The sequence below is a fragment of the Muntiacus reevesi genome, chromosome 3, assembly GCF_963930625.1.
Source record: "Muntiacus reevesi chromosome 3, mMunRee1.1, whole genome shotgun sequence".
Taxonomy (NCBI): Eukaryota; Metazoa; Chordata; class Mammalia; order Artiodactyla; family Cervidae; genus Muntiacus; species Muntiacus reevesi.
Window position 1 is genome coordinate 3,039,059 of NC_089251.1, and position 24,752 is coordinate 3,063,810.

At 60.4% G+C, this 24,752-nt stretch overlaps 1 protein-coding gene across 2 annotated transcripts; it reads left to right on the forward strand.

The window, feature by feature from the left end:
- On the forward strand, positions 1–24,353 carry QSOX2 (quiescin sulfhydryl oxidase 2). 2 transcript variants are annotated; one of them, XM_065928144.1, is made up of 12 exons: positions 1–356; positions 8,941–9,041; positions 10,447–10,495; positions 11,025–11,130; positions 11,265–11,355; positions 12,099–12,244; positions 13,450–13,584; positions 13,817–13,946; positions 16,037–16,159; positions 17,061–17,211; positions 20,236–20,424; positions 22,099–24,353. In XM_065928144.1, exons 1-12 carry the CDS (start codon positions 8–10, stop codon positions 22,641–22,643), a joined length of 2,115 nt encoding a protein of 704 aa, XP_065784216.1. In that variant the 5' UTR covers positions 1–7; the 3' UTR covers positions 22,644–24,353. The 2 variants fall into 2 exon arrangements, with proteins under 2 accessions (XP_065784216.1, XP_065784217.1); XM_065928145.1 differs by lacking the exon at positions 22,099–24,353 and adding an exon at positions 20,543–21,371.
- Positions 24,354–24,752: the final 399 nt, after the last annotated feature.

Here is a 24,752-nt window from a genome sequence, read left to right on the forward strand (position 1 = left end):
TCCCAACATGGCGGCGGCCGGGACGGTGGCGTCTGCAGCGCGCAGCCCGGGAGCCCCGGCGGCGGCGGCGGCGGCGGCGGCGGCCCGAACCCGGCGCCCGCCCCCGGCGCGGCCCGCGCGGCTGCCCCCGGTGCTCGTGCTGCTGGCGGCGGCGGCGGCGGCGGGGCCGGGCGCGGGCGGCGCGGCGCGACTGTATCGCGCGGGCGAGGACGCCGTGTGGGTGCTGGACAGCGGCAGCGTGCGCAGGGCCACCGCCAACAGCTCGGCCGCGTGGCTCGTGCAGTTCTACTCCTCGTGGTGCGGCCACTGCATCGGCTACGCGCCCACCTGGCGGGCCCTGGCCGCGGACGTGAGAGGTGAGGCGCGCCTGGCGCGGGGGCCAGACCCCGGCCGCTGGCCTGACGCCTGCGACCCCCGGATTCTCTCCTCAGGTCCCTCTCCCCTGGCACTCCGCTTCGGGGCCCGCTGGCCTGCACCCCGGGTTCATCCCTCGTATGACTCCCCCACCCCATGGAGATCTGGGAAGTCGGCTGTCAAGTTAGGATGACAGGAACTCCTCTGCCGCCGCCGCCCTCACTCAGCTGGGGACACAGAGGCCTTCCCCATTTGTCCCAGCCCTCCAGACCCTCTTGTTGAGTCTCTGAGAGCTTCAGTAACCACCTCCGCCCAGGTCTTTATCCTAGCTGTGTCCTGACGTTCATCTCGTCCTCAGTAACTCCACCCCGCTGCCTGGAATCCCGGTTCTTTGAGGTTCCCCGTTCCTTTCCCGGGCTGCCTTCCCTGTAGGTCGTTCTTCATTCTCCTTTGGTTTAGAGAGCTGAGCATATATGTTGGCTACTCAAAGAGGTCCAGCTGTGCTGGAGACTTATCTGTGAAAGCAGCAAAAGACCTTCCCGCATTTCATTGGTTGGTTCCTTGTGCATGGACACGCAGCCTTGGACCACTGTCAGCTACCAAACTTGTGGTCACGTTCCCACACTTAATTGACGCTTGGCACTTTCTCATCAGGATGTGAATTGCTGATCAGCCACTAAGTTCTTGGCGTTTTCTAAATTGCACAGTTGTAGCCGTTTAAGGGTGTTGCAGCAGCCTTCCTACAAGCTGGCTGAGCTTCAGAAGAGAAAGCGAATTGCTCTGAAGTGGGGGCCTGTCCCCGACAAGAGCAGGGTTTGCCAGGACTTTGCTGAGGCTGAGCTGGCCTCTAATTATATATTTCCGAGGGCAAGAGAGTAACAAATCGCTGGGCTCTTTTCCTGAACTGCAGTTTAACAGCCAGCCCTGTTGGGATTTTCTCAAATCTAGACAGATTCCTCCTGAAACTTGAAAAAAAAGTCTAAATCGGGCTTTTTTTTTTTTTTTTTTTAAATCAGGCTTTCCTACATGATTGTGTGATTATCTTTAGTGCTTCTCTTGCCTCAAGGTATTGGGACTTCTTGATTCTAGTATCTGTTCTTTGATCTAGTGTTTTCTTGAACTTTCGCCTCTGGTCAGAACTGAAGCTAGAGACTTCATGAAATGGACGATCTGCTCCATAATAGGTGTCCTATAAGCCTTTGCTTTGTCATCAAACAAGTACTTTTAATAATAAAAGGACTTTTCAGTTTTCTTTTGTTAATGGGAGGCAAAAACACAGATATATGAATTTTAATGCTCATTGTTTTGGCAAGACGTCATCACCTGTTTTGTGCATATTTTGATTTTTTTCAGCTTAGTGTATGAAATACAAAAGTTGTAAATTGGATTTGAATATTGCAAACCATATCATGGTTGAACCAGCATGTAAGGAGCCTTGGAAGTTGTCCCTGAACTCAGAAGGAAAGTTATTTTTGAGACTGAAACTATTGGTTGCCGAAAAAGTTCATTCAGGTTTCTCTGTATGTTCCCAAATGCACTTTTTGTCCAGTCTGGTAGTAAAATCCATTACCTAGTGGTGTGATTAGCCTAACTATTGGCTAAATAAGATTATCTTAAGAGAGTTGGGGGCTTCCCAGGTGGCGCTCATGGTGAAGAACTTGCCTGCCAGTGCAGGAGGTGTAAGAGACGCGGGTTCAGTCCCTGGGTGGGGAAGATCCCCTGGAGGAGGGCATGGCAACCCGCTTCAGTAGTCTTGCCTGGAGAATCCCATGGACAGAGGAACTTGGAGGTCTGTGGTCCCTAGGGTCGCAGAGTCAGACACGAGCGAAACAACTCAGCACGCACGCCGAGTTGGGCATTCTGCAAGTGAAGGCAGGAAGGGCAGGCCTGAGGCAGAAGGAGCTGTGGCTGAGAGTGAAAAAGAGCTGTGGCTCCAAAGACAGGGGGGGAGGAAGGGGGTCCTGAGAGCCGGACTGCCGGGGCTCCCCGAGCACCAGCTCTGACTGGAGGCAGAAGCTCTGGGCGTGAGGTCTGGCCTCCTGTCAGCGTAAGCCCCAGAGGTGGAGGATCCCTGACCTGGGGCCACTGACCCGCCAGGCACTTGCAGGAGAGGGCCTGAGGCTCGCGGGGGTGCAGGGACCTCCCCCCCCCCCTTGGCTGTCTGCACACGAGAACGCTCCGCTAGAGGAGCCTGCCACTCGGTCCTGAGCTCCCACCTGACTGACCCAGGGTCCTTCCCACGCGTCATCTCTGTGAAGTCCCTGAGGAGCGCGTTGAGAAGAACTGCCCGCACCCTTGCTGAGGAGGCTGGTGCAGCCCCTCCGCCCAGCGCCTTGCTTCTGCCAGGGGCTGTCCCGCAGGGGCAGGGGTGCCCAGCGCCCACAAGTTCCAGTCTGAGTGCAATCATTGCTCCCACTCTCACTGCTTCAGGCCCAGTCAGTCTCCTGTGAATGGGGGGGTTCAGTGAGCCCCCTGGGACACGCAGACCTTGACCTGGGCCCGTCAGTTGCCTCTTCCCACCCTTCTTCAAACACCACGTCCAGCCTGCAGGGCTAGTCGGCCCTCCACCCCCAGCCTCGACAGCAGCGTGGCTTATAGAAGGCAGCTGGTTACAGTACAGTCCCCGCTCCCTGACTTGAGGTTGGGGCTGGTCACTGAGCTGGAGGAGCGCCTGCCGCCCCCCCCCCCCCCCAGCCTCCTGAGTGGCCTCCTCCACTTGCTCAGAGTGGACGGGGGTCTGCAGGGGGCGGGGGCTCCTCCCCTTGGCAGGGCCTCTCTGTACACAGCATCAGGGCACCTTTGTTTTCCTAAAAGATTTGTATTGAACTTGAGCTCTTTGCTGACATTTTTAAGATTTTGAAAATAATTGTTTTTCCTTCTATGAAGGTGGCTTAACAAACAAAAGAGGTACTGTGGGTGCAGCCAAATGTCCTTCCAGTGTTTATGTAGATCTGGCTTAGGCCTGTCACTTCTACGTCCTCCACTAAACAAAACCCTACTGTGCTCTGAAAACCCTCTTGCCTGGAGCTGTGATGTTAGCTCAGTCTCTGCGCCACCTCCTTTTGAGGTGAGCTGGGACACCTGCTGGGGGTGGGCCGCTGCCTGCCACGGAGACTTTCTTGGCACAAAGTGCCCCTGTCGGGGCTGCCGGGTCCTGGGTGTCTGTTCCAGCCCGTGTCTCCTCCGCTCCGTCTCGGGGAGGGACAGGGGAAGGTGTTCTGTCATTGACCCTAGAATGTTGTTTTTTTAAACAAGATCATTCTTTTTTTAACTGTAATTTTGCTTGTTTGTTCATTTTGGCTGCACTGCATCTTTGTTGCTGTGCAGGTTTTCTCTGGCTGCAATGCTCAGGCTTCTGCTGCAGCGGCTTCTCTCCTTGCGGAGCACTGGCTCCTGAGCACAGGCTCGGTAGTTGCGCCCAGGCTGAGTTGCTCCACGGCCTGTGAGATCTTCCTGGATCAGGGGTCAAACCCATGTCTCCAGGCGGGGACACTCTTTACACTGAGCCACCAGGGAAGCCCACGCCCAGAATCCTTGGTGAGAGACTCAGGAAAGCGGGACCGGCAGGCCGCACTGCAGCGGGGCCACGCCGTCGAGTGGCGGCCGCGGGTGCCGGAGCCGCACGGGGCGCGCCTGGCGTTCCCGGGGCTGGCCACGCCCCCGTCCGCCGTGGCCGCCCGCCTCGTCTCCCACCCGTCTCGGTCACCAGCTGGTCTCCCCGTCCGCGTGGCTGCAGGCCTCATGCACGTGTAGTAGACCAGCTGGTGGTCCCCACGGCCACTCCCCTTTCCCTGGGAGAAGCGGGGTGGGGGGGGTGCGGTTAGGGGGGCAGGGTGCTGATGGAGCAGGACCCCACCTGAACCCTGGAGAGGCAGGTGGGCGGGGCACGTCCCCCACACGGGGCTGCCCCGCACCGACACTCGTCTGTGAGACCCAGGCTTCACTGCAGCCGGACCCAGAGGGACACCGCCGCCACGTGCCCCTCGGGACCCTGAGCGGAGGAGCCCTGGTGGCGAACGTCGCTGGCTTCACGGGCGGCCGGGGGGCCCTGATCTCAGAGCGGTTCCCGCCCGCGGCCTGTGCTGCGCGCCCCCGCCCCAGCCCGCAGAGCAGGCCAGCCTTCCCGCGGGCGCTGTTCCCAGTGAGTGTGCCGCGACGCCTGCGGGACCACAGACGGTGCCAGCTTAAGCACACCCGCGTGCAAGCGCAGGGATGAAACGGCCCTGAGACCCTGTCGCGGCCCTCTGCTCCCTGGAGGCTGAGCCGGAGCGCGACCCCACGCTGCTCTGGGGACTGGTGAAGGCGCGCTCCCTAGCACGTGGCTTCCTCTCTGCCCAGGCCTGTGCGTCCCGAACTGGGAGCTTGCCTGAGGCCCTTTGCTCGGCCCGGAGGGGCCTCGCGGGGGCCAGAGCGCCCTCCAGCGGCGCCAGCGTGGGAGCCAAGCGGCCGCGTCACCCTGACCGCCCTTCCTCCTGCGGGGAGAGGACCGGGAGGCGGCGAGGAAGTGAGGGGCGGGGTTCTCTGAGACCCAGGGGGTTAATTAATCTGAACTGTAACCGTTTTCTTCAAGTGATGGATGCTTTACCGTAAGTGTGACTTGTAGACGTTCTATTAGAACTTGCCAAGTAATGGTGGGAAGTTTAATCCTGTGAAGATAAATAATATAGTTACTTGACAAGGAAACTTGAGATAAATTGTAGTCCGCTGTGTAGACATGCTTAGTTATTTCTGGTATTTTTTTTAGCCTGTGATCCTAAAAATAGGCGGGCTTGTGAGCGGAAGTGAGGAGCCGCGGGGCGCACGCGGCTCCCTGTGGAGGCCCTAAGCCCCCGGCTGGCAGCTGGGGGTGGCTGACGCCTCCTCCTGAAAGCGGGCGATTTGCATTCAGTTGAGAGCGAGCGTTTGTCTCCTTTGTGTGTGAAGTCCCGACAGGTGGGAGAGGCAGGAGGAGGGGAGGGAACCAGCTGAATGAGCGCAGACCCTGAAGCTCACCCTTTGAAACGGTTTGCGTTCTCCTTGATAAAACAGACTGGCTCCCTTTTGTGCTGCCGTGAAAGCCGCCCATCTGCCGGGATGCCTGCAGTGGCTGTTGGTGCCTGCGTCACCGGAATCTTCCTCATCTGCCTCCTTCCCGCCCCGCACGGCAGCCTCTTTCAAAGGTGGGCAAGGGCCACGTGAGGCGTCGGCAGGCCAGGCCCCAGGCCCTCCCATGGGCCGCTGCCTCGATGGGGCGCACGTGCGGACCCGAGTCCTCAGCCCGTCAGGGGCCGTCCTGTCCCCGCCGGCGTGCAGCGACCGGCGTGCGTCTCGGAACACGCTCTGCGTGCGCTCCCTGTCCGCGTGGACCCCGTCCTTCAGAGGGGAGGACGGACAAGGCGCAGGCGCGCCAGCAGCGTGAACAGGTGGACACGGCGGGGTGGGTCCTCGGAGGGTGAGCGGGACGCTGGGGTTGGCACCAGGCAGGGCCGCTGCGCGAGGGGCCTGCCACACAGGGCCAGCAGGTGCCGCGTCCAGAGGGCCCAGCCCCGACGGCCACGAGAGCTGCCGGAGGAGCGGCTTCCAGCAGAGGCCCCTCGGCCTGGTCTCTCCATGGAGAGTCCCCGGCTGCTCCCTGCAGGGCTGAGGCCCAGAGACTCGCTGGCCAGGGGGGTTCCTGGAGGGGGGTGGACGGGCTCTGAGGGGTGTGGCGGCCCTGGCCGTTCAGAAGCTGGTGTCAGCTTGTGAGCAGGAGGGACGGCCCTCCAGCTGCCTTGCGCCCTGGGGCCCATGGCCAGGGTCAGGCTGACCCCGAGCCTCACAGCCGCACGGGTTTGCAGGGCAGTGCCCGGGGGGGCTTGCTTTTTTCTGCGTCCTCCTGTTAGGACACATTTGAGACTTGAGCCAAGGTGGGACCTGTGTCCTCAGTATCACACAGGCCTGCTCCCCAGGCTCCCCGAGCCCGAGTCCCCAGGGCTGTGCCTGTGTTTGACTTTCGCTTCATGACCATTAGTCAAGGGCCCAGACCCAGACTGCAGTGAACTCACAGACCTCACTGGGGAGCGATGCAAATCGCTTCTGTCCAGCGGGAAAGGGACCCTGACGGCTTCGTGCCCCCCGACAGCGGCCAGCTCTGTCCTGGGGGGCTGGTCCTCTCTCACCCCCGCCGGGTCCGTCAGTAAGCAGGTCGGAGGCGTGTGTGACTCCCCTTCTGTGGTGATGAGTCATGCTCTTGGCTTTTTGAAAATTACACCCTGATGCTGACTTAGGAAGGACTCAGTGCAGGGAGCCCTCACACTTGTAAATTTATGAAGTGTTTCATTTACTAGAGTTGTCCCAGGAAAGATTAGTCCAGCGTAAGTTTTTCTTAAACACAGAGCATTTCAGCGCAGTCAGACTGATGCTGGGGCACTGCTGCTATTTCAGGTAACACCTCAACTTTTCACTGTTACCCTGGGAATAAGCAGGTGGTTAAAAACCTGGGGAAAACCAAGGTCTTTCTTTTGGAAGTTACTGGCAGGTGTACCCTATTTTGAAGGGCAGGGCCCACCTACTGGGTGCCTGGGATACTTGAAGGAGCTTGGGAGGCTGGAGAAGCAAAGCTGGTACCAAATGTCGCCCCGTCTCTGCTGCTCTGGCCAGGGCATCTGTGTCCAGGACAGGGTGGTTCCCAGAGCCGGGCTGTCCCTCTCCTCCTCGCTCTGGGAGGAGGGCTAGGCATGGGGATCGGTTGCGTTTCAGAAGGGGCGCCTGGCTGCGGTGGCCTCCCTGTGGGGCTGATGTGTGACCTTGAAGAGGAAGGCAGCCGAGCACAGGCCAGTGGAGTGTCCACGCGAGGGGTCTGTCCGGTGCTGAGAGCAGGGCGCGTCGTGGTGGGGACGGTGTCACCCGCTGACCATGGGGAATTTCTGGCCCGGAGGCTGGGGTGGGGGCTGGGCCCCGGGGGCAGTTGGGAGGTCCTGATCACCCCCGTGCAGGCCTGCAGGCCGAGCCTGGGATGGCAGGGCGAGCCGTGGAGCCTGCCGTGCTCGTTTGTGGTCACGGGGCTGTTGAATCAGGCCCGAGTGAAGCCAGCGCCCCTCGAGTCAGGATGAACACGCCCAGGCCTGGGGCCCATCTCCCTGCAGCCAGCACGCCTGGCAGCCCCGCTGGCTGCTGTCCGTGGCCTTCTGCCCCTGGAGTCTGGGGAGGTACAAGCTGAGAGCAGGACACGGGTCCCATGGTACACAGATGTGGACACACGGTCCCCACAAGTACCCCGAGGGTCCACATTTTATAAGTAGCGCATGCTTATTAAGAAAAACCTGGAAAAGCGTAGGGCCGAGTCCCGCGTGAAAACGGCGCCCTCGTGAGCGGCTCTGAGTGTCTTCCTGTCTCTGTCAGCTGGCTCCACGTGTGTGTTGTGTTAGCGCCTGGAGCCGCGTTCCTTCTCCTCTCTCTCTGGTCCTGGAGCACTTTTTTTTTTAAGATGGAGCAGAAGCTTGTCATGGAAATTCTCAGTAAGCCTTGAATCCCTGTCTGTGAGCCGGGAGGAGGTTGCAGAAGTGAGGCGCTCTAGTGGGATGGACAGGCCGCTGAGCGGAGAGCACAGGGCTCCCCGCTCGCAGTCGGCCACTGGGTGGGCCGCGGCGCCGGCGGGCACAGTGACCCCGGCCGCGCGTCCTGCCCGTCTGCGCTCCGGCCTCACTGATGGGACAAGTGTGTTAACTTTCTTCCTTAGTTCCGTTGAGATTCCAGAAAGACGTGACCTGTGATTCAGGAGAGCTCTGATTTTTTCCATCCTATCAAATGCCTCAGGATGAGCTGGCTTCACTACGGCCACCTATGTGGAGCGCTGTTCTGTCATTGATTTTGCGAAAGATGGAGCTGTGTGTTTTGTGTTGTTTTTTTTCCACTTGATCTTTTGCTTATGTTAATATAAGTAAATACTTTTTACAATTGCAGAGGAGGAAGGCATGTATTTTTAAGGATAAGTGTAATATTAGGTGGAACAAAAGCGGTTACCGAGTTGCCGATGTATACAAGCCTTCGTGTCTGCGTAGTACTTAGTGAGGCTGTTCTCTCTCCTTCCAGGCCTGTCCTTACTATAATCTCTGAAGTCTTTGGCTTTAGCAGCACTCAGAGAAAACTCATTTGCCATGACTTACAGCCAGGTGACTGTTTTAGACTGGTGGTGTCTCTCAGAACTCACCACAGCTCAGGGACGGACAGCCGCAGGTTCCCCTTCAGATGTCACGTGAGTGCAGGAGGCGGTGAGCAGGGCTCATCCTGGCCCGTCCCTTCGGGCCGGTCCTGCCCGGCTCTCCTCTGCTGCCCTGTGTGTGCCACGCTGCCAGCCCTCCTGCTTCGCCTGCAGGCTGTCCCTGAGCCGGCCGAGGAGCCAGGGAAGGTTTGGGAGTCTTACTGTCGCGGAGCAGGGAGCAGGTCTTCCAAAGAGAGACCCTCACCTGGGGATGTTGGGGAGACCCTGCCTCTGAAACTGGCGACTGAAGGCGTGAGCCCCACCCTTGCCCTCGCCTGTGTGAGCTGCGCCTTGGGGTCTCCAGGGCGCGGCTCCCCCAGTCCTTGCCAGGACGGGGCCCTGCTGACAGCCTCGCTCCTGCTTTGCAGACTGGGCAGCCGCCATCCGCGTCGCCGCCCTGGACTGTGCGGAGGAGAAGAACCAGGAGGTGTGCCGCACCTACGACATCCACTTCTACCCCACCTTCCGGGTGAGCTGCCCCTCCGCGCCAGCTGCTCCGAGTTGACACTCACAGCCTGGGGGCATGGGGCAGGCGTCTTCCAGCTCAGGGGCTTCTGTGTGCAGGGGGTCACCTCTCGTTGCACCCCGTTGGTTGGATTGCCGGGTCACACTGGGACTGCTCACGCCCTGCAAGGGGAGGGAAGCGAGGCCTGCAGGTGTGGGAGCGGCCGGACGCTGCCCTGAGAGTGTGCCTGAGTGAGGCGGGGCCCGCAGGCGCCCTGCCTGGGGGGTGGGGGTTCTGGGTGCCGGCTCTGCTGGTAGCTGTGGCCGCCCAGCAGGCAAGTCTGTCCCCATCTCTCCCGCTAGGGGGCGAGTGGAGCCTGAGCAGGGCACCCGGCTGTGTGTGGGTGTGCGTGTGTGTGTGCGTGCGCACAAGTGTGTGCGCCTGTGCCTGCGTGCGTATGCGTGCACGTGCCTGTGTGTGCGCTCACTCGCCTCCTTGGTGCGCATCTGAGGAGAGAAGCCGCGCCTGCGGAGGTGGCCTCTGGGATGCTCGGGGCCCCTCCCTCTCAGCCCTGAACCCGCGCTCCGTGAGCACGGCGCCAGCTGCTCCCCAGCCGTGCTGACCTGGTGACCTCGTGTGTCCGTCCCTGGCCGGGCCCTGGAGCGCGGGTCCAGGCTTGGGCCCCTCAGCGCCTGCCTGTTGGGTTTGCCTCTTGTGTCTCAGCTTTACCCACAGGGCGCTGTGCTGCGTGTGTGGGGACCCCTCTGACCTAGCGGGACGCTGCTGGGACCCCCCACGCTGGGTGTGGCTGGGGTCCCGCGTCCCGGCAGCTCGGTGACCGCGGGGGCCCAGCCCTGGAGTGCGGTGCTGACGGGGGCCGGGGGTGACCTCTGTCCAGCCCTTCGCCCGTCTCCCGCTGTTCCACCTGTGTTCTCCGGCTGGTGTACAAGCCCCGTGTGTCTTCATCACGCCCCTTTGTCCAGTTGTGAGGGGGGAGTATCGTCACCCCAGCCATCACCTTCTCCATTGTCTTCACTGAGTCTTTTAATGAAGAAGGTTTTTAACGTTCACGTGAAATGCTTCTCCTCTGCTGGAAGACCTGCCGCAGAGCCTGCCTTCTTCCCAGGAGTCTGCACTGGCGCATTGAGAGCCTGTGGGGGGCAGTGCCGGCCGCGGGGTCCCAGCTCCGTCGGGGCAGCACCCTTGTGCCCCTGGGTCCAGTTGGTACTCAGCAGCCCTCGTGAGTCTGGAGGAAACACTGCCTTGCACAGAGGCCCATAGAGTGGTGGTTTCATCGTCAGAGTTCCTGGGGCGGTTACACCAAAGCTCTCAGACGTGATGGCCGTTTTGTGGCTTGAAGATCAGACGTTTACACAGACTCTGGGCAAGGCTGTTTCTTACTTCTTGTTGTTGGTTTTTTTCTCCTTAGTATTTTAAAGCGTTTACAAAGGACTTTACAACTGGAGAAAATTTTAAAGGTAAGGACACACATGTCGTCTCTTACTCCCCTAGACGGCTGCGTCCGTCACAGCGAGACCAGGGCCTGGGCGGGCCTGCCCTCCCTGCTTCGGCAGGTTCGCCTTGACGCTGTTGGTCCTTTCTTCCCCAGAAGGGTTCAACAGCCACAGTTTCAGCAAGAATGTTTGCTTTTTGGCAAATATGGCGGCTAAATTTTTTTTAAGTAAACTTTTTTAGAAAACAAAAGTTTGGAAAGGTCCACGCATCCCATGGGTTCCCCGGTGAATTTTTGTGAATGACCCCCCCGTCCCCCGCCCCGGAGCCCGCAGGTGAGGTCGTTCGGCCTGCCTCTGCGCTTGCTGTGGATGGACACATGCCTGTGGCCTGTCTCCACACCGGGGGGCTCTGGAGCTCACCAGTTCCCGCGCTGGTCACCCTGAGGTGGTCTGTGCGTGACTCCCCTGTGTGTGCCTCGCGCCCTGGGGGTCCTGGGGTGGGGCGGGTGCTCGGCTTGGCCGACTCGCCCGTGACGGAGGGGCCTCCCTGCAGGGCCCGACCGAGAACTGCAGACAGTGAGGCGGACCATGATCAACTTCCTGCAGAACCACACGGACGGAAATCGGCCCCCCGCCTGCCCGTCCTTGGACCCCATTAGGTGCGTGCTTCTGTGGAAAAGGTGGCACGTTTCAAGTTGGATTTAATTTTGTAAAGTAGAGACTTGCATTAAGGGATGTGGGCCTGGCGTGCGGTGGCCTTGAAGGCACTAAAAGGCTCTGTTCCTCTTAAAAGGCCCAGTGACGTCCTTTCGCTCATCGAGAGGCGAGGCGGCCGGTATGTGGCTGTGCTGTTGGAAGACGACAGCTCCTACGTGGGACGCGAGGTACTGTCTGCGCCCCGCCCGTGTCGGCGCTGCGGTCAGACTCCGTGACAGGACGACTTCCGCCTCACGTCTTGGAGCGTGTGTTCTGCGCTCATTAATTCTCAGAGTTGTCGTGTGCATTATTGAGCAAACTCACTAGAGAAGACTGGTTTACAGAGAAGATGGTTGGGATGGGGTGGGGGGCTGCCTCCCAGGGGAAACAGAAGCAGCTCCCGCGTGCCGCCTCCCCTGGGGGCCAGGTGGGCTCACGGCAGACGTGGTCCCCAGGATACGCGTTGTCCCTGAGGGTGTTCTCTGTCTCATAGCTGTTATGGTCCAGACTTTCTCTCTGCTGTATTCTGGACTCCCAACTTTTTGCCAAATCCAGTGCCCTTCAGCTGGCTGGTCAGGAAGGGGGTGCTGTCAGCCTCCCAAAGCAAGCCCTGTTGGTGGAGGGAGGCTGGGGCGTGGCCCCCACTCGCCTGGGGGTGACCGGCCCCCTCTGACGGGGTGGGCTTTGGAGGGGGTGTGGGGAGCACAGCTCCGACTGCTCTGAGGGTCCGCACAGCTGCTGGTGTTCCTGCCTCTGCAGCCCCGGGGGCCTGAAAGCGCAGCACAGCAGGGGTGTCAGTGGCGGCCGGCCTCAGGAAGGAGATCGGCTGAGGGCTGTTTCTAGTTTCTGTAAGAAGGCACGCTCGTCAGCGTGGCACTTCCTGTGGACCCCGCCGTCCACCGAGAAGGTGACCTGCCGTCTCGTCGCCCAGGTGATCTTGGACCTGATTCCGTACGAGAACGTCGAGGTGAAGCGGGCGCTGGGCTCCGACACCACCTTCCTGCAGAAGCTCGGCGTGCCATCCCTCCCCTCGTGCTACCTGATCTACCCGAACGGGTCGCATGGGCCAGTCACCGTGTAAGTAGCGAATGCCGCCCTCCCGCACTGCGTGGGCACTCACTGGTCTGGGGGGACTCGCCACCTGGTCTCCAGAATAAAAAGCAGGGGACCGGCTCTGGCCCCACACGTGGTGCTCGCCTCGTGAGACCCACAGAAGCAGCAGGGTGCCGCTGGCCTCTGCAGTGGGGCTCGTGCACCGGGAGACAAGCTCGGCTAGAAAGGGAGTGAGTTGGGTCTAGGCTGGGAGGGCCTCACGGGTGGGATGGGGTGCCTCCTGGAACCTGAGCTGCCTGCGGGGCCCTGCCGCCGCAGGGTCAGCCCCGCCTACATCCACAGGCCACGTGTGGGTGGCCCTCCCCACACACCCCGAGGTTTCCCGGGGCACCGAGGGTGCCATCCCCAGGAGCCTCAGGCACACATGGTTCCTTGCCTGTCTGGTATTTTCTGGAAAAGCAGTGGAATTCAGGGCAAGCAATGTCTCTGGGGTCGTGCTTGAGCCCCCGGGCTTGCAGAGCCGGGCACCCATCTCAGCAGACCTCCCCTGAGTACACCCCTGAGTACACTGCCATCTCGATTTAGGGAAAAACGCTCGTTTTACATCTAAAGTGTCTCTGTAACCTCAGCATGAAAAGGCGGTGTTTTTAGCGATAGCTGCTGCACCTTCTCTTTGGGAATGGAAATAGGCTCTGGACCCTTCGGGTGACCCCTGAGCCACCTCGGGAGGGTGGAGCCCTCCAGTGACCCCAGTCCTGCCCCCGCCCACCGCGGAGAGGCTGCACCGCAGTGCTTGGGAACCCCTCGCTGCCAGACCTCGGACGCTCCAAGTGGGGCTCGCAGCCTGCGGGCAGAGAGTCTGAGATCAGAACCACGAGTTTGGACAAAACTGACCCTGGCAGGTGCTCACACCAGCTATCAGGGCCATCTTAACCTCCCCACCAAACAAATGAATCCTAGTACTTTTTACACCTGTAGGTCAGTACTATTCCTGAATTTGTCTTATGTTCTCAGGTGGGGGCCAGCTCCCCGAGGCCCAGGCTTTGTCACCGTTCTGCCTGCCCCCTGCCTCAAACACCTGCAGTAAATGCTCAGAGAATGACTGGTCTGGGTGGACCACATTGCCTTTGGTGGGGAGGGGGGCGCTGCTCTGACCCTCTCGCCCTGAGACACCTCCCACGGGCCAGGCCCAGGAGCCGCCTAAGCCCGCGCCTGCCCCCCTCTCGCAGTGGGAAGCCGCTCCGGTCGTTTTTCTCCTCTTACCTGAGGTCACTGCCGGGAGTGAGGAAGAAACCCAGTTCCCTGCCTGGGAGACCCAGCAGAGAGGAGAGCTCGGAGGCCGTGGTCTGGAGGGACTTTGACAGGCAAGTGTTCTTCCCCAGGAAGCTGCAGGAGCCGCCGTGGGTGGGGGTCTGGGCCCAGGGCTCCTCCGGGCAGCTCGTTGAGAAGCCCACCGCCCACCTGCCGGCCTCTTGGGGAGTCTCCCCGTTGTCTACTGGTGGGGCGTCCTAGGGGCACCCCTCTGGGGTCGGGCTCAGGAACAGAGGGGGTTTCTGTAGATGGTGGGTTCCCTGACCTGGCAGTGCTTGCCCCCAGGTCCAAGCTGTACATGGCCGACCTGGAGTCGGGGCTGCACCACCTGCTGAGGGTGGAGCTCGCCGCACACAGGTCCCTGGCTGGCGCCGAGCTGAAGACCCTCAAGGACTTCGTCACTGTCCTGGCCAAGGTGCGTGGGCGTCTGAGCTGGGCCGGGGCCCCTGGCCGCGGGGAGCCAGGCGTGCCTGGGGACGTACGTGGCAGGGGCAAAAATCCCTGCCCAGTCAGGGTCCCTGTGTAGGGTGCTGGAGACGAGCGCTGGGTGGGGTGGCCTAAAGGGACACAAGCCAGGCTGGTGGTGAGTGGGGGGCAGACAGCAGGATGAGAGGGGAGCACATGGGGAGCAGGGAGTGGGCGGGAGGCCTTTGTGTCTGGGGTCGGTGGAGACGGAGGGTGGTGGGCTCATAGGAGACGCCTGTGGCTGGTGCGTTGGGGGGCCCTGGGGGTGGGCCAGGTTGGCATGCATGCCGTTAGTAGTAGGTGGGACAGGGGGTGGCTTTGTGTTTGCTCAGATCTAGAGGTGAGGAGCTGTCGGCAGCATCCATTTCCTGCTGAGAACTCTGAGCTCCTGAGCTAAGAGTCCGGGCCCGCGGTCTATGGGCAGAGGTTCAGGCAGTCAGGCGTCCCTGCCCCCTGGGACGGATCTGCACCCTGTTCCGCTGGCCCGGCAGCCTTGCTGTGGCCCTCTGCTGTCCAACCTCAGAGCGAGCCCAGGCCCTTGGACTGCCCCCACCTGTTGGTCACCTTTGATCCTGCACTGCCTCAAGAGGAGTCTGCTTCCAGAGGCCACCTTCTGTAGCCTCTGACGTGATCTGACGAGATATGAGTTACTGGTGACTGTTACCTGAGAGATAAGGAGGCTTACTTTGAAATGATTCCTCTTGCCAAGTGTACAGCCCTGACACATGCGCTCGGTCATGTCCAGCTGTGTGACCCCATGAGCCGTAGCCTGCCAGGCTCCTGTGTCCATGGGATTCTCCAGGCAAGATACTGGAGGGGTTGCCATTTCCTCCTCCAGGGGGTCTTCCCAACCCAGGGACCAAACGCGTGTCTCTAACGTCTCCTGGATTGGCAGGGGGATTCTTTATCAGTCGCGCCACCTGGGAAGCCCCGCTGACACAGTGACTCATAACCAATACTTCAGCTGGCCAGAGTTTACTTAGTAAGATCATTTCAAAAATTAAAGAGCTAGAACTTACGTTTAAGGGAATAGAAAGCTGCATGGTGTGTTGCAAATGAATAAATGGAGACTGTGGAGATGGCTATCCCCCCACGATGACCTCGGAGGTCAGAGCTCTTGCGCTCTTCTCGTTCCTTTGAGAACGTGCTCCCTTGGCTGCCCAGCTGTTAGCACGTCAAGACAGGGGTCTCGCTCTGCACACGAGTTCTTTGTCCTTGTCTTTTCTGGTGTCAGGCTGGAGGGCACGCACGGCCTGTAAGATCAGCATAGCTTATTCTTAACTTTTCTGAAGTTTACTTAAACTTCAAATGCTGATCACTTGATACTGATGCTCTGTAACTGATGGAGGAAAAACCCAGACTTTGCGGAGTTGAAAACATGCCGTTTCTGCTCGGTCTTTTGGTCCCAGCACTGTGGTTAGGGTGGCGTCAGCCCTTACTTGACGTGTAATTGGCAGCATCTCAGCGAAGCTCCTCACAGGATAGCCATGGGCTCCTCGCTCGAGGCTTCCCGGGCACCGAGGTGCCACCAGCTTGGCCTGCGTGTCCATGTGCAGCGGAGCAGCGGGTGGCACTTGTTTGCATGGAAGCCTCGAGTGTGCACACCTCTCCAGTCCCGCGGGCAGAGCTGGTGGGGATCAGAGGGGCAGGTGGTGGTGGCGGGGAGTGAGGAGAGCAGCAGATGGGTGTAAGTTACGCTGAGGCACGTGGACTGAGCGAGTTAGCAATGACTTTGGAGAGGCCTCCGGAGCCCTTGGCAGCGTGATGAATGAGGGGTCCGTGGGTGGCTGTGGGCCTGTCGTTGGGCGTGAGGGCAGCGGTGGGGCTGGAGGAAGGGGAAGGTGCAGCCACCCAGGCCACCTCGTCTGTGTTCTGGAGAGACCCCCGCCGGGGTCTCCAGGACAGCCGGATGGATCGCAGTCACTTCCCCCTCCAGCCGGTGGATCGGGTCGGGGCAGGCCCGGTCCTGGGCCCTGGGAGGCCATGCCTGCCGTGGGGGTGCTCCCTGAACAGTCCCTGAGTGTGGTCCTTCCTGCCCAGCTGTTCCCCGGACGACCGCCGGTCAGGAAGCTGCTGGAGATGCTGCAGGAGTGGCTGGCCAGCCTTCCGCTGGACAGGATCCCCTACGATGCTGTGCTTGACCTGGTCAACAACAAGATGCGGGTGAGGCGGCCCCTTCGCAGAGGGAGGTCTGCCCGGGGGCCCCTTGCCGCCCCCCATCACTGGTCTGCTGTCCCCGGTGTCCACGACGACCTCCCGTTGCTCCCTAGGCAGGGATCTGGGTCAGCTGACTGAAATGATGGGGGTTTCTGCAGGGAGATAGCACTAGGGTTTCTTTTTTAATTTTTAGTAAAAAATCATCTAGATTTCACACCTGAAAGAGTAAATAAAGACAACGTGTCCAGCGTGGACACCCTGGTTGAGTTGTCAAGCAGGCCAGGCTGCTTGCTGGGTCTGGGTCTGGTTGCCTGACAGGTGCCAGTGTCTGGCCTGGCCTCTCCTCACGGCCCCAGGCCGAGTGACCGGAAGGTGGATGAGAGCAGGACCATGGCCCCGGGGCCAGGCCTGCGGGTCGCCTGTAGGGCCTGAGGGGCCGCTTGCAGCCCACACTCCTGGCCTGTTATAGGCTCAGGCCCATCAGCTCGCTGCTGCTCGTTAAGTGAAGATCTTGTTTGTTCTGGCTGAGAATTGTCTGACAATTGAATTCCTTTATTATTATTAGTCTTCCATAAATCTCTTTAACTAATTCTAACCTGAAACAATGGTGGGCGTCCTGCATGCTTCCTCGTGCTGGTTCATCGCGGCCCAGGTGGACGCTTTTCTTCTCCCAAGGACGAAAGAACGGGCCACGGCTCCATGTTCTGAGAACTCCATTAGTAAAATAGAGACTTTTTTTCTCCCGTTTGTTCCTGGTTTAACCGCACTCGTAGTTGGTAAAGGTCTCAGACAGACGCTCCCTGTGTAACCACCACGCAGCGGAGACAGGACGGTCACCAGCTTTTGTTAATTTTAACAATTCAGTATCTCTTCTTCTCTCCTTCTCTCCATACCCCTCTCCGCCCAGATTTCTGGGATATTTCTCACGAATCACGTAAAGTGGGTTGGATGTCAAGGAAGCCGACCGGAGCTGAGGGGCTACTCGTGTTCTCTCTGGAAACTGTTCCACACTCTGACTGTTGGAGCCGGGACCCACCCGAAGGCCTTGGATGGCACAGGTGAGTAGCCCCCCGCCCGGGGCCGCCTGCGCGGGCGCCGTGCTGCCTGCAGAGGGTAGTGGGCCCTCGGGGTGCCCGGGTCTGTGCCGAGGAGGGTGGAGGCGTGCGTCTTTTCAGGAACCCTGCGCAGCCCCTGCCCTGGCGTGGGAGGCACCCACATGCGGCCCAGCCTTCTGCCCTGGGGGCCGGGGCCTGGCTGACCCACAGGCCGTACATCTCAGGGCTGGGAGGGCGCGGGCCAGGAATGCCTCTTGATGTCGGCGCCTCTTTATTTTTTCTTTTTTGCTTTAAGGAATGTGAGACCCATTTGGGGAGGTTTGTGGTGTCTTGTTTATAACAAGTTGCCTGGAGCAGTGCACACTCCACACGCCATAGCATCTCTGGGCAGGTGCTCAGGTGTGCCCCGCCCAGGGTCTTCAGCCTCAGGTCCCCCAGAGCCTTAGGGCAGAGTACCAGCCAGGGCTGGCGGGGGACGAGATGCCCTCCCCACGCCTGCGCCCCGCGTGGGTGGCGGCTGTCCCTCACCACGCGACCTGCCCACGGGCAGCGGCTGTCCCGGAGCCCTTGTTGGTCTGTCCGTCACCTCTGCCATGATGATTCTTTAAAGGAAGCTCCCAGGCCCCCGAGGGGCAGGGGTGCTACAGAGGGGGCGGCAGGAAGTGGGGCCACGCTGTACCCTTCAGATCACTAAAACCGTGCTGGGTCTCTGGATCCTCCCTGGACCGTGTGGTGTGTGTGCCCCCGTGACGCCAGGCCCTGGCAGCCCTGGGGGTATCTGCTTATCCTGCAGTTTCGTCCTTTAATCGTCAGGTTCACTGACATCTGTAGTGAGTCAGAGTGGAGTCTTTGGACCCACACGGTTCAGTATTTTTTCCAGTAAAATTATTTTAGAGTTACCTTTTGTTGTGTAACAAACAGACCCCAAATGCTATGGCTCTAAACCACCACCAGGTGTTTGCTCCAGGTTCTGGGGCTCGGCTCCTGGGACGGGCTCACCTGTGGGCTCGCTGAGCAGGTGGGAGCTGAGTGCTCTAGACTCGGAAGCTGGGGCCCCAGGCAATGCAGCTCTCCCGGGGGCCCAGGAGGAGCTTTGGGGCCTGGGTGTCACTTCTGCCACAGCCTGTGGCTCAGACACGTCTCCCCCTGCCACAGCCCACCTGTCAGGGACTCAGCAAGGGGGCCCGTGGCCTCTTAAGGCGTCCCTGCCCCTCCCCACTTCCAGGGGGCGTTGGATGTCTGCTCCCCAGGGCTGGTGGTGGGGAGGTGCTTTAAACCACAGCTCTGGAGAATCACGCAGAAGAATGTGTCGGGTACATTCAGGAGAAACCTGGGGCTCCAAACAGCAGGTGAGCTCAGAGGCTTAGCGCTGCGGCGGCCGCGGGCCCTGGAGCCTCCGCTGCCTAGACCCCGTGCTGACATGGAGGTGGTGGCCGGAGCGGGAGGCCAGCAACTAGGACAGTCTGTAAGAGCGCCACAGGGCCGATGCCCACGGCCCGAGGGCTGCCGGGGGACAGGCGCACAGTCCGAGAGGCCTTGGGCGTCCGTCCCTTTGGTCGGCGTAGATGGAAGCAATATCCGAGGAGTCTGTCTCACGCTGAAAGAATTGGGTCAGACTGAGACCCGGATTATGTCTTGGAAGGTTTTTCCTCTCCTTATTGCACGCTTAAACCCCATCGACTAAAAAGCCTGCCGCGCCTCTAATCCGCCCCAGGTAGGGTTTATGGTTCTTGTCCACTTTAAAGATTAGGGCGGCCCGAGTGTGCAGAGGTTTGGCAGGGACGAGGGGGGCAGGATTACCCGCCAGGCGCGGCAGATGTCGGCCCAGGGCCTGTGGCTGAGAGCACGGCCTGGCCACGGCGAGTCCTCAGCCTGCGCGGTGGCCCCCACTACCCGCGGGAACACGGGGCGCCAGGCAGTGGCCGCATGCTGCTTGGGGCCTTCTCTGAGGGACGCACGCGGGGCCCACCAGGCCGATGCCCCCAGGGCCTCTCCCATCAGGCTGGCTCCCCGGCCTCTGCCGGCCGTGGGGAGAGAGGGCTCTTGAGGGCCTGATGTTAAGACGGATTCAGTCTCCATAACCACGTCTTTTTTCCCCCCCGTTATTTTGCTGCCTTTCTTGTAATGCTGACATCTAATCTGTTTTAATCTCACGGGTCTCTTGTGTGCACACTCAATCCCCCGCATTAGTTGTCTGGACAGGATCTGGTCCCGCCCTGCGGCCACCCCCGGGGGCCCCTCAGGGCTCGTCCGCTCAGCACAGTGCGTGCGGCGCCCTGCTGTGGGGGGGCTGCTTCCTTCAGATGGGGTGCCCCCCGCCCCAGGGGCTTTGCACAGGCACCGTGTCCCGTTGGGCTGACACGTGGGGGTGAACAGCATCTGTGTGGCCGGTAGATAAGAGGGTTTCCTCACACCTAGGGGCTCAGCCTGTTTGAGAGAGGACCAAGCGATTCTCTGGCTTTGGAAGAAGCATAACCTAGACAGACCACTGCCTGGAGCCCGGCCGCTGACCCAGGAAAGACCGGCCACAGAGACCGGGCTGGCGTCACGCCTGGAGGCACTTCCTGAGGCCATATCCACACTCGGGGTCACACCTAGCAAGGATTTCAAAGCAACAAACGAGACTTCGAATGAGCCCCGGCCTTTGGGGTTGCTTGTAGGGCAGGAGCGATGGGGACGGGACGTAGATGGGCACGGGACGTAGAGCTGGCCTCTGGGCCGGTCTCGGGGGTGGGGGTCCTGGTGGGCCTGGCCGCTCCGGGCCTCTGTCTCGTTCCCCGGGTATCAGCACGGGCCCTGGAGCAGGTCCAGCAGCCAGACACAGACCTCCTGCCCGTGGGGTGCGCACATTTGGCGCAGTGTCAGGGGACTACGCAGCCAGTTTCTGGGGGCCGTGGGCACCTGGGAAGGAGCCGGTTTCTCCTGGGGGCTGGCCCGTGGCCCGCGTCAGGCACTCACTCGTCCCCAGCTCCCCCAGCGGCTCCGCGGTGCTGGCGGACACCGTCGGGCACCTTGGTCCCTCCACAGGTCTGGAAGACGACCCGCAGGCTGTGCTGCAGACCATCAGGAGGTATGTCCAGGTCTTCTTCGGGTGTAAGGAGTGTGGCGAGCATTTTGAGGAGATGGCTAAAGAATCAATAGATTCCGTGAAAACCCCGGACCAAGCAATTCTCTGGCTTTGGAAGAAGCATAACCTGGTCAACAGCCGCTTGGCAGGTGAGCAGAAGTCACTCGGTGGCCCGCGCCTGCGCGGGGCCGAGTGTGGGCGGCGGGGCCGTGCCTGAGCCTCAGCCCGTGGCCGGGTCGTCCGTCTGATCAGGTGTCGGTTTCCTAGTGACCTTGGCCGGTGGCTGGCAGGCCCCAGGCGTTCCAGCTCCCGTCCCAGCTCCAGACACTCTCGCATTGCAGGGCTCCCAGCCACGTGGACCAGGACGTGCCCTTCCCCGGGGAGCCCACCAGGCCCCCGAGTGAACCCAGCACTGGGAGACTTGGGATGCAATGCATTTTCTATCAGGAATTTTAGTGTCATTAAAATCTGTCCTCAGATCTTAGACCAAACCCCTCAGAATGGTTTTGTTTGAAGAAAAACTGGGGCACACATATTTTCTCAGAGTTAAGTAACTCAAACTGCTCCTAAATCACTGGCAGATTAAAATTAGGCTTAAACATAATCCGCCGAGAAATAAGTCTTAATAGAGATGAATAGAAAACGCCACTAAACTGTTGGTTTTTATTTAATCCACTGTATTGTAAAAACATATTACAACTAAAGCACTAAAGAAAATTGGTTTTTCTGCACGTGGGGCTGAGGGCTGCGGGTCCAGTCACGTGGGAGTCATGCCTCGCCTGCGGTTGCAGGTGGAAACCCATCCGCCGCAGCTCTAGTTCCAACGGCTCCACGTCCAGGGCGTCAGGGCCCTCCCGCCCCAGCCACCGCCCCGCCGCCGTCACAGGGGCCTCGTGGTGACCCCGTCGTGGCAGCGCTCAGCCCTGGAGCAGCTGGCGGGACCCCAGCCAGGCTGCCCTGAGCAGGCACCACGTGCTGTGTGCCATGCGTGAAGCAGGCCTGAGATGGGATCGCTCCTGTGACTCCGCGTGTCCCCAGCCCCTCCGTCCCGCCTCTGGATTGAGGTCTGTGCGGTTGTGTGGGACACGCTCTAGCAGCTCCTGTCCGTCTCGGGGTGTGTGTGTCCTGATCCCCAAGGGGAGCACCAGGGCCGTGAGGGCCACGTGGCCCTGTGGCTCCCGCCCAGCGCAGCCTGTCTAGAGGCGAGCACCCCACTAACGAAGTGGCTCCTTGACGTGTGCTTCTCGAAGCACTTGTGCATGGCAAGGCGTGCCCGGTCAGGCCAGGGAGCCCCGGGAGCCCGCGGAGCCACACGTGCTGTCCCCGGGCCTGTGGGAGCCCCAGGGCCTCCCTGCGTTGCCAGTGACGTGCCGCTGTGCTGCGGGGGCTGCTCGGCTCTGCCTCCACGTCTCGCCCCCACACGACGGCTGACGGCCCAGGCCCTGCTCTGCCCTCGCGTGAGCTGAACGAGGGAGCGAGTGGGCCGGAGGGAAGGTGTAGGAGAGGGTCCCCTCAGAGGTCTTTGTGCCGATGGAGCACCTTAGGGAAGGGAGGCCCGCACCTCGGGCACGGGCCAAGGTCAAGGGTGCTGAGCCGCGGGCTCGCCCGGCGCCTTCTGGGTGTTTGGGCAGCGTCTGGCCAGGGGAGTGGCGGCGGCCACGCGAGGACACTTTCTGTGCTGCGGGTGCTTCAGGGAAGCGGGCGGCCGGCCGTGCAGGGCGGGGAGGGCGGGGAGAGTGGGCCCGGGCGGGGGAGACGGGGAAGGCTGCTGGGGTGGGAACAGGCGGCCGGAAGGTCTCTTCACCGCGGCCCTCCTCCTCCAGGCCATCCGAGCGAGGACCCCAAGTTCCCAAAGGTGCCATGGCCCAGCCCAGACCTCTGCCCAGCCTGCCACGAGGAGATCAAGGGCCTGGGGACCTGGAACGAAGGCCAGGTGCTGCTCTTCCTGAAGCAGCATTACAGCAGGGACAACCTCGTGGACACGCACTCCGCAGACCTGGGGGGCCCCGGCGAAGGCGCCCCGGCCCCGGGCGAGAAGCAGGAGGGCAGCCGGGCTCCCCCCGAGCAGCCCCCCGCAGACCACGGTGCCGAGAGCCTGCGTCTGCCCAGCCTGCTGCCCCCCCGGCCTCGCCTGTCCGAGAGGTCGCAGCCGGGCCTGGACCTGCCGCTCGGGAGCCGGGCGGGGGGCGAGGGCCGCCGGGGTGCTGAGGCGGCCGCGGCCTTCCTGGGGATGGGCTTCTCCAGCCTGGACATGAGCCTCTGCGTGGTGCTGTACGTGGCCTCATCCCTCTTCCTCATGGTCATGTACTTCTTCTTCCGCGTGCGCTCCAAGCGCTGGAAGGTCAAGCACCACCACCCGTCCGTGTAGGATGTGGCGAGACTGTGGAGCCGCCGCTTTGCTCTTCAGATCAGGGACACCGTCCACACTCCGGCCCTGGCGGCCCCTCGAGCGGGCCTTCTGCTCCCCGCCTGCGTGGCCCAGATGTGTCCCCTACGACCCTAGAGCAAAAAGACTGTGTTTTCACTCTTCCGGGTCTGAAAACTGAAGTGGGTGGCCAAACCCCAGGAACAGGACTTTCCACCCACTTTCACCTCAAGTTCCCTGACTGCAGGACCTCGCTCTGGGAGTTGGAGAGAAAAACCCACACCCTTTCCCCGCTGCTGGGGCCTGCCGCCCGCCACCCCCTTCCACGGGTCCATGAAGCCGGCGGTTCTCGGCGATTGCCTGCGTTTGTGCCTCTCAACTGCTGGTGGTCTCAGGACCAGGAGAGCGAAGCCCCCGAGCGTCGGGGGTGTGGAGGGGAGGCGGGCCCTTTGGGGGCGCTGTCTTTGTTCGTCAGTCTGGTGACACGAGGCTGTAAGGGGATCCTAGTCTGTCCACCGCGCGGACCCGGAGCGCTGAGCCCCACCGTGGCGGGGGGTGCTCTGCGGGGTCTCCGAAGGCACCCTCCTGTGCGCTCATCCCCCAGCACGTACAAGTCCCTGCGAGAGCCGCGCGCTCAGTGGGAGGGAGATGGTGGCCCCCAGCAGGGCAGACTGTGGTCTCAGCCAAGCTTCATTTTCCTGGAGCTGTTTCACCACCGGTCCCCAGGCTTTGATGGTTTAATTGTCAAATATTGAATGGTTTTAACACATTATTTGTAAAACCCAAAAAGCTCAGAAGTAATTTTGCCTCTGAAATGTAAACAGAAACAACTGTGGCAGGGAACACTTCCTTTGGGTGTGAGTGCGTGTGTGTGGCTTTGATGGTTGTCACGGTGTCCCCACCGCGCCTGTTCTGCGCTCCAGTCACTGTGTTCAGTGAGCTCCCTGACCGCCTGATGGTTGGGGAAGGGGGTGGCCGACTCCCCGAGCTGCCTTTAGCTTCGTGGTCCCCTCCGGTGGGAGGTGTGACCTGGCGGCCTCTGGACAGGGAACGTGCCACTTCTCTGCCGAGAGCCTTCTTCTGTTTGAGACTTTTTCACCCCGGGAAGCCTTTGTGTTTTAAAAGCCATGGGCTTGTCTTCATGGCTGAGCTGTGTGCCTGGGTTACTGAAGACACCTGTTGTTTGTTTTCAAATTGAAAACTGGGCCAATTTACACACAGCCCAAAGGGGTATACTCAGAACCATAAATTAAACTGCCTTTGGTTTGCGCCAAATGTCGTTTTCTCCCCTAAAGAACGTCTTTTCAACAGCAGGAACTGAGATGGTGCTGTGAGTGGATGGTCTTGTGTACTTGACAGAAGCCTGTGAGGGGCAGCGTCGGCCTCCAGGGCTCCTGGTAACATTGCAGGTTGGGGGCGGCAGGGCAGGGTGGCCGCGGCACTGTGTCCGTCGCTGCTCAGAGCTGGACGCTCCCTTAAGGCAAGGGTTAAGTTCCGTTTTCTAAAGTTGTAAGTATTGAGACTAATAAATATGATAGTTCGGTAATTTAAATGTATATTTATTTTTAATGGAAGGATTTTGATTAAAAAGAAGCTAATTGACATGGAAATGTCAGTGAAATTTCTTACCTGCAAGAAAAATAAACATTTTGTATTTAAGTAAACTATAATGTGCACATTTTAAAAAATAAAGACATCTGATATTTGAAAAAATTGTAATTGTTTTGAAGTAAAACTAGTTCTACCAGTGATGGGGTGTCTGGCAGGGGTGTATGGACTGAACCTCTGAAATTCCACAATGTCCAGTATTGAATCCAGAGACTCTTTGGAAGACAGCCCGGGCACAGGCGGAAGGTGAAAGGTGGGAAGTCCCCGATAGTTGGTCTTCTCAGGGCCGAGCTGGACGGAGGGAGCGTGGGACCACAGCCCCCCTCCCGCGAAGGGGATGAGGGAGGGCATGGCGACTGAGAAGCCTGGGAATCCTGCTCACAGGTACTGGAGGGCCCCCAGCCCAGAGTGCCCAGCAGCGCGGATGCCCCTCCCCTCAGCCTTGCCCTGCACCTGCTTACTGCCCCCGGTGCTGAACTATTTTGATTCTTCCTACCGCCGCCT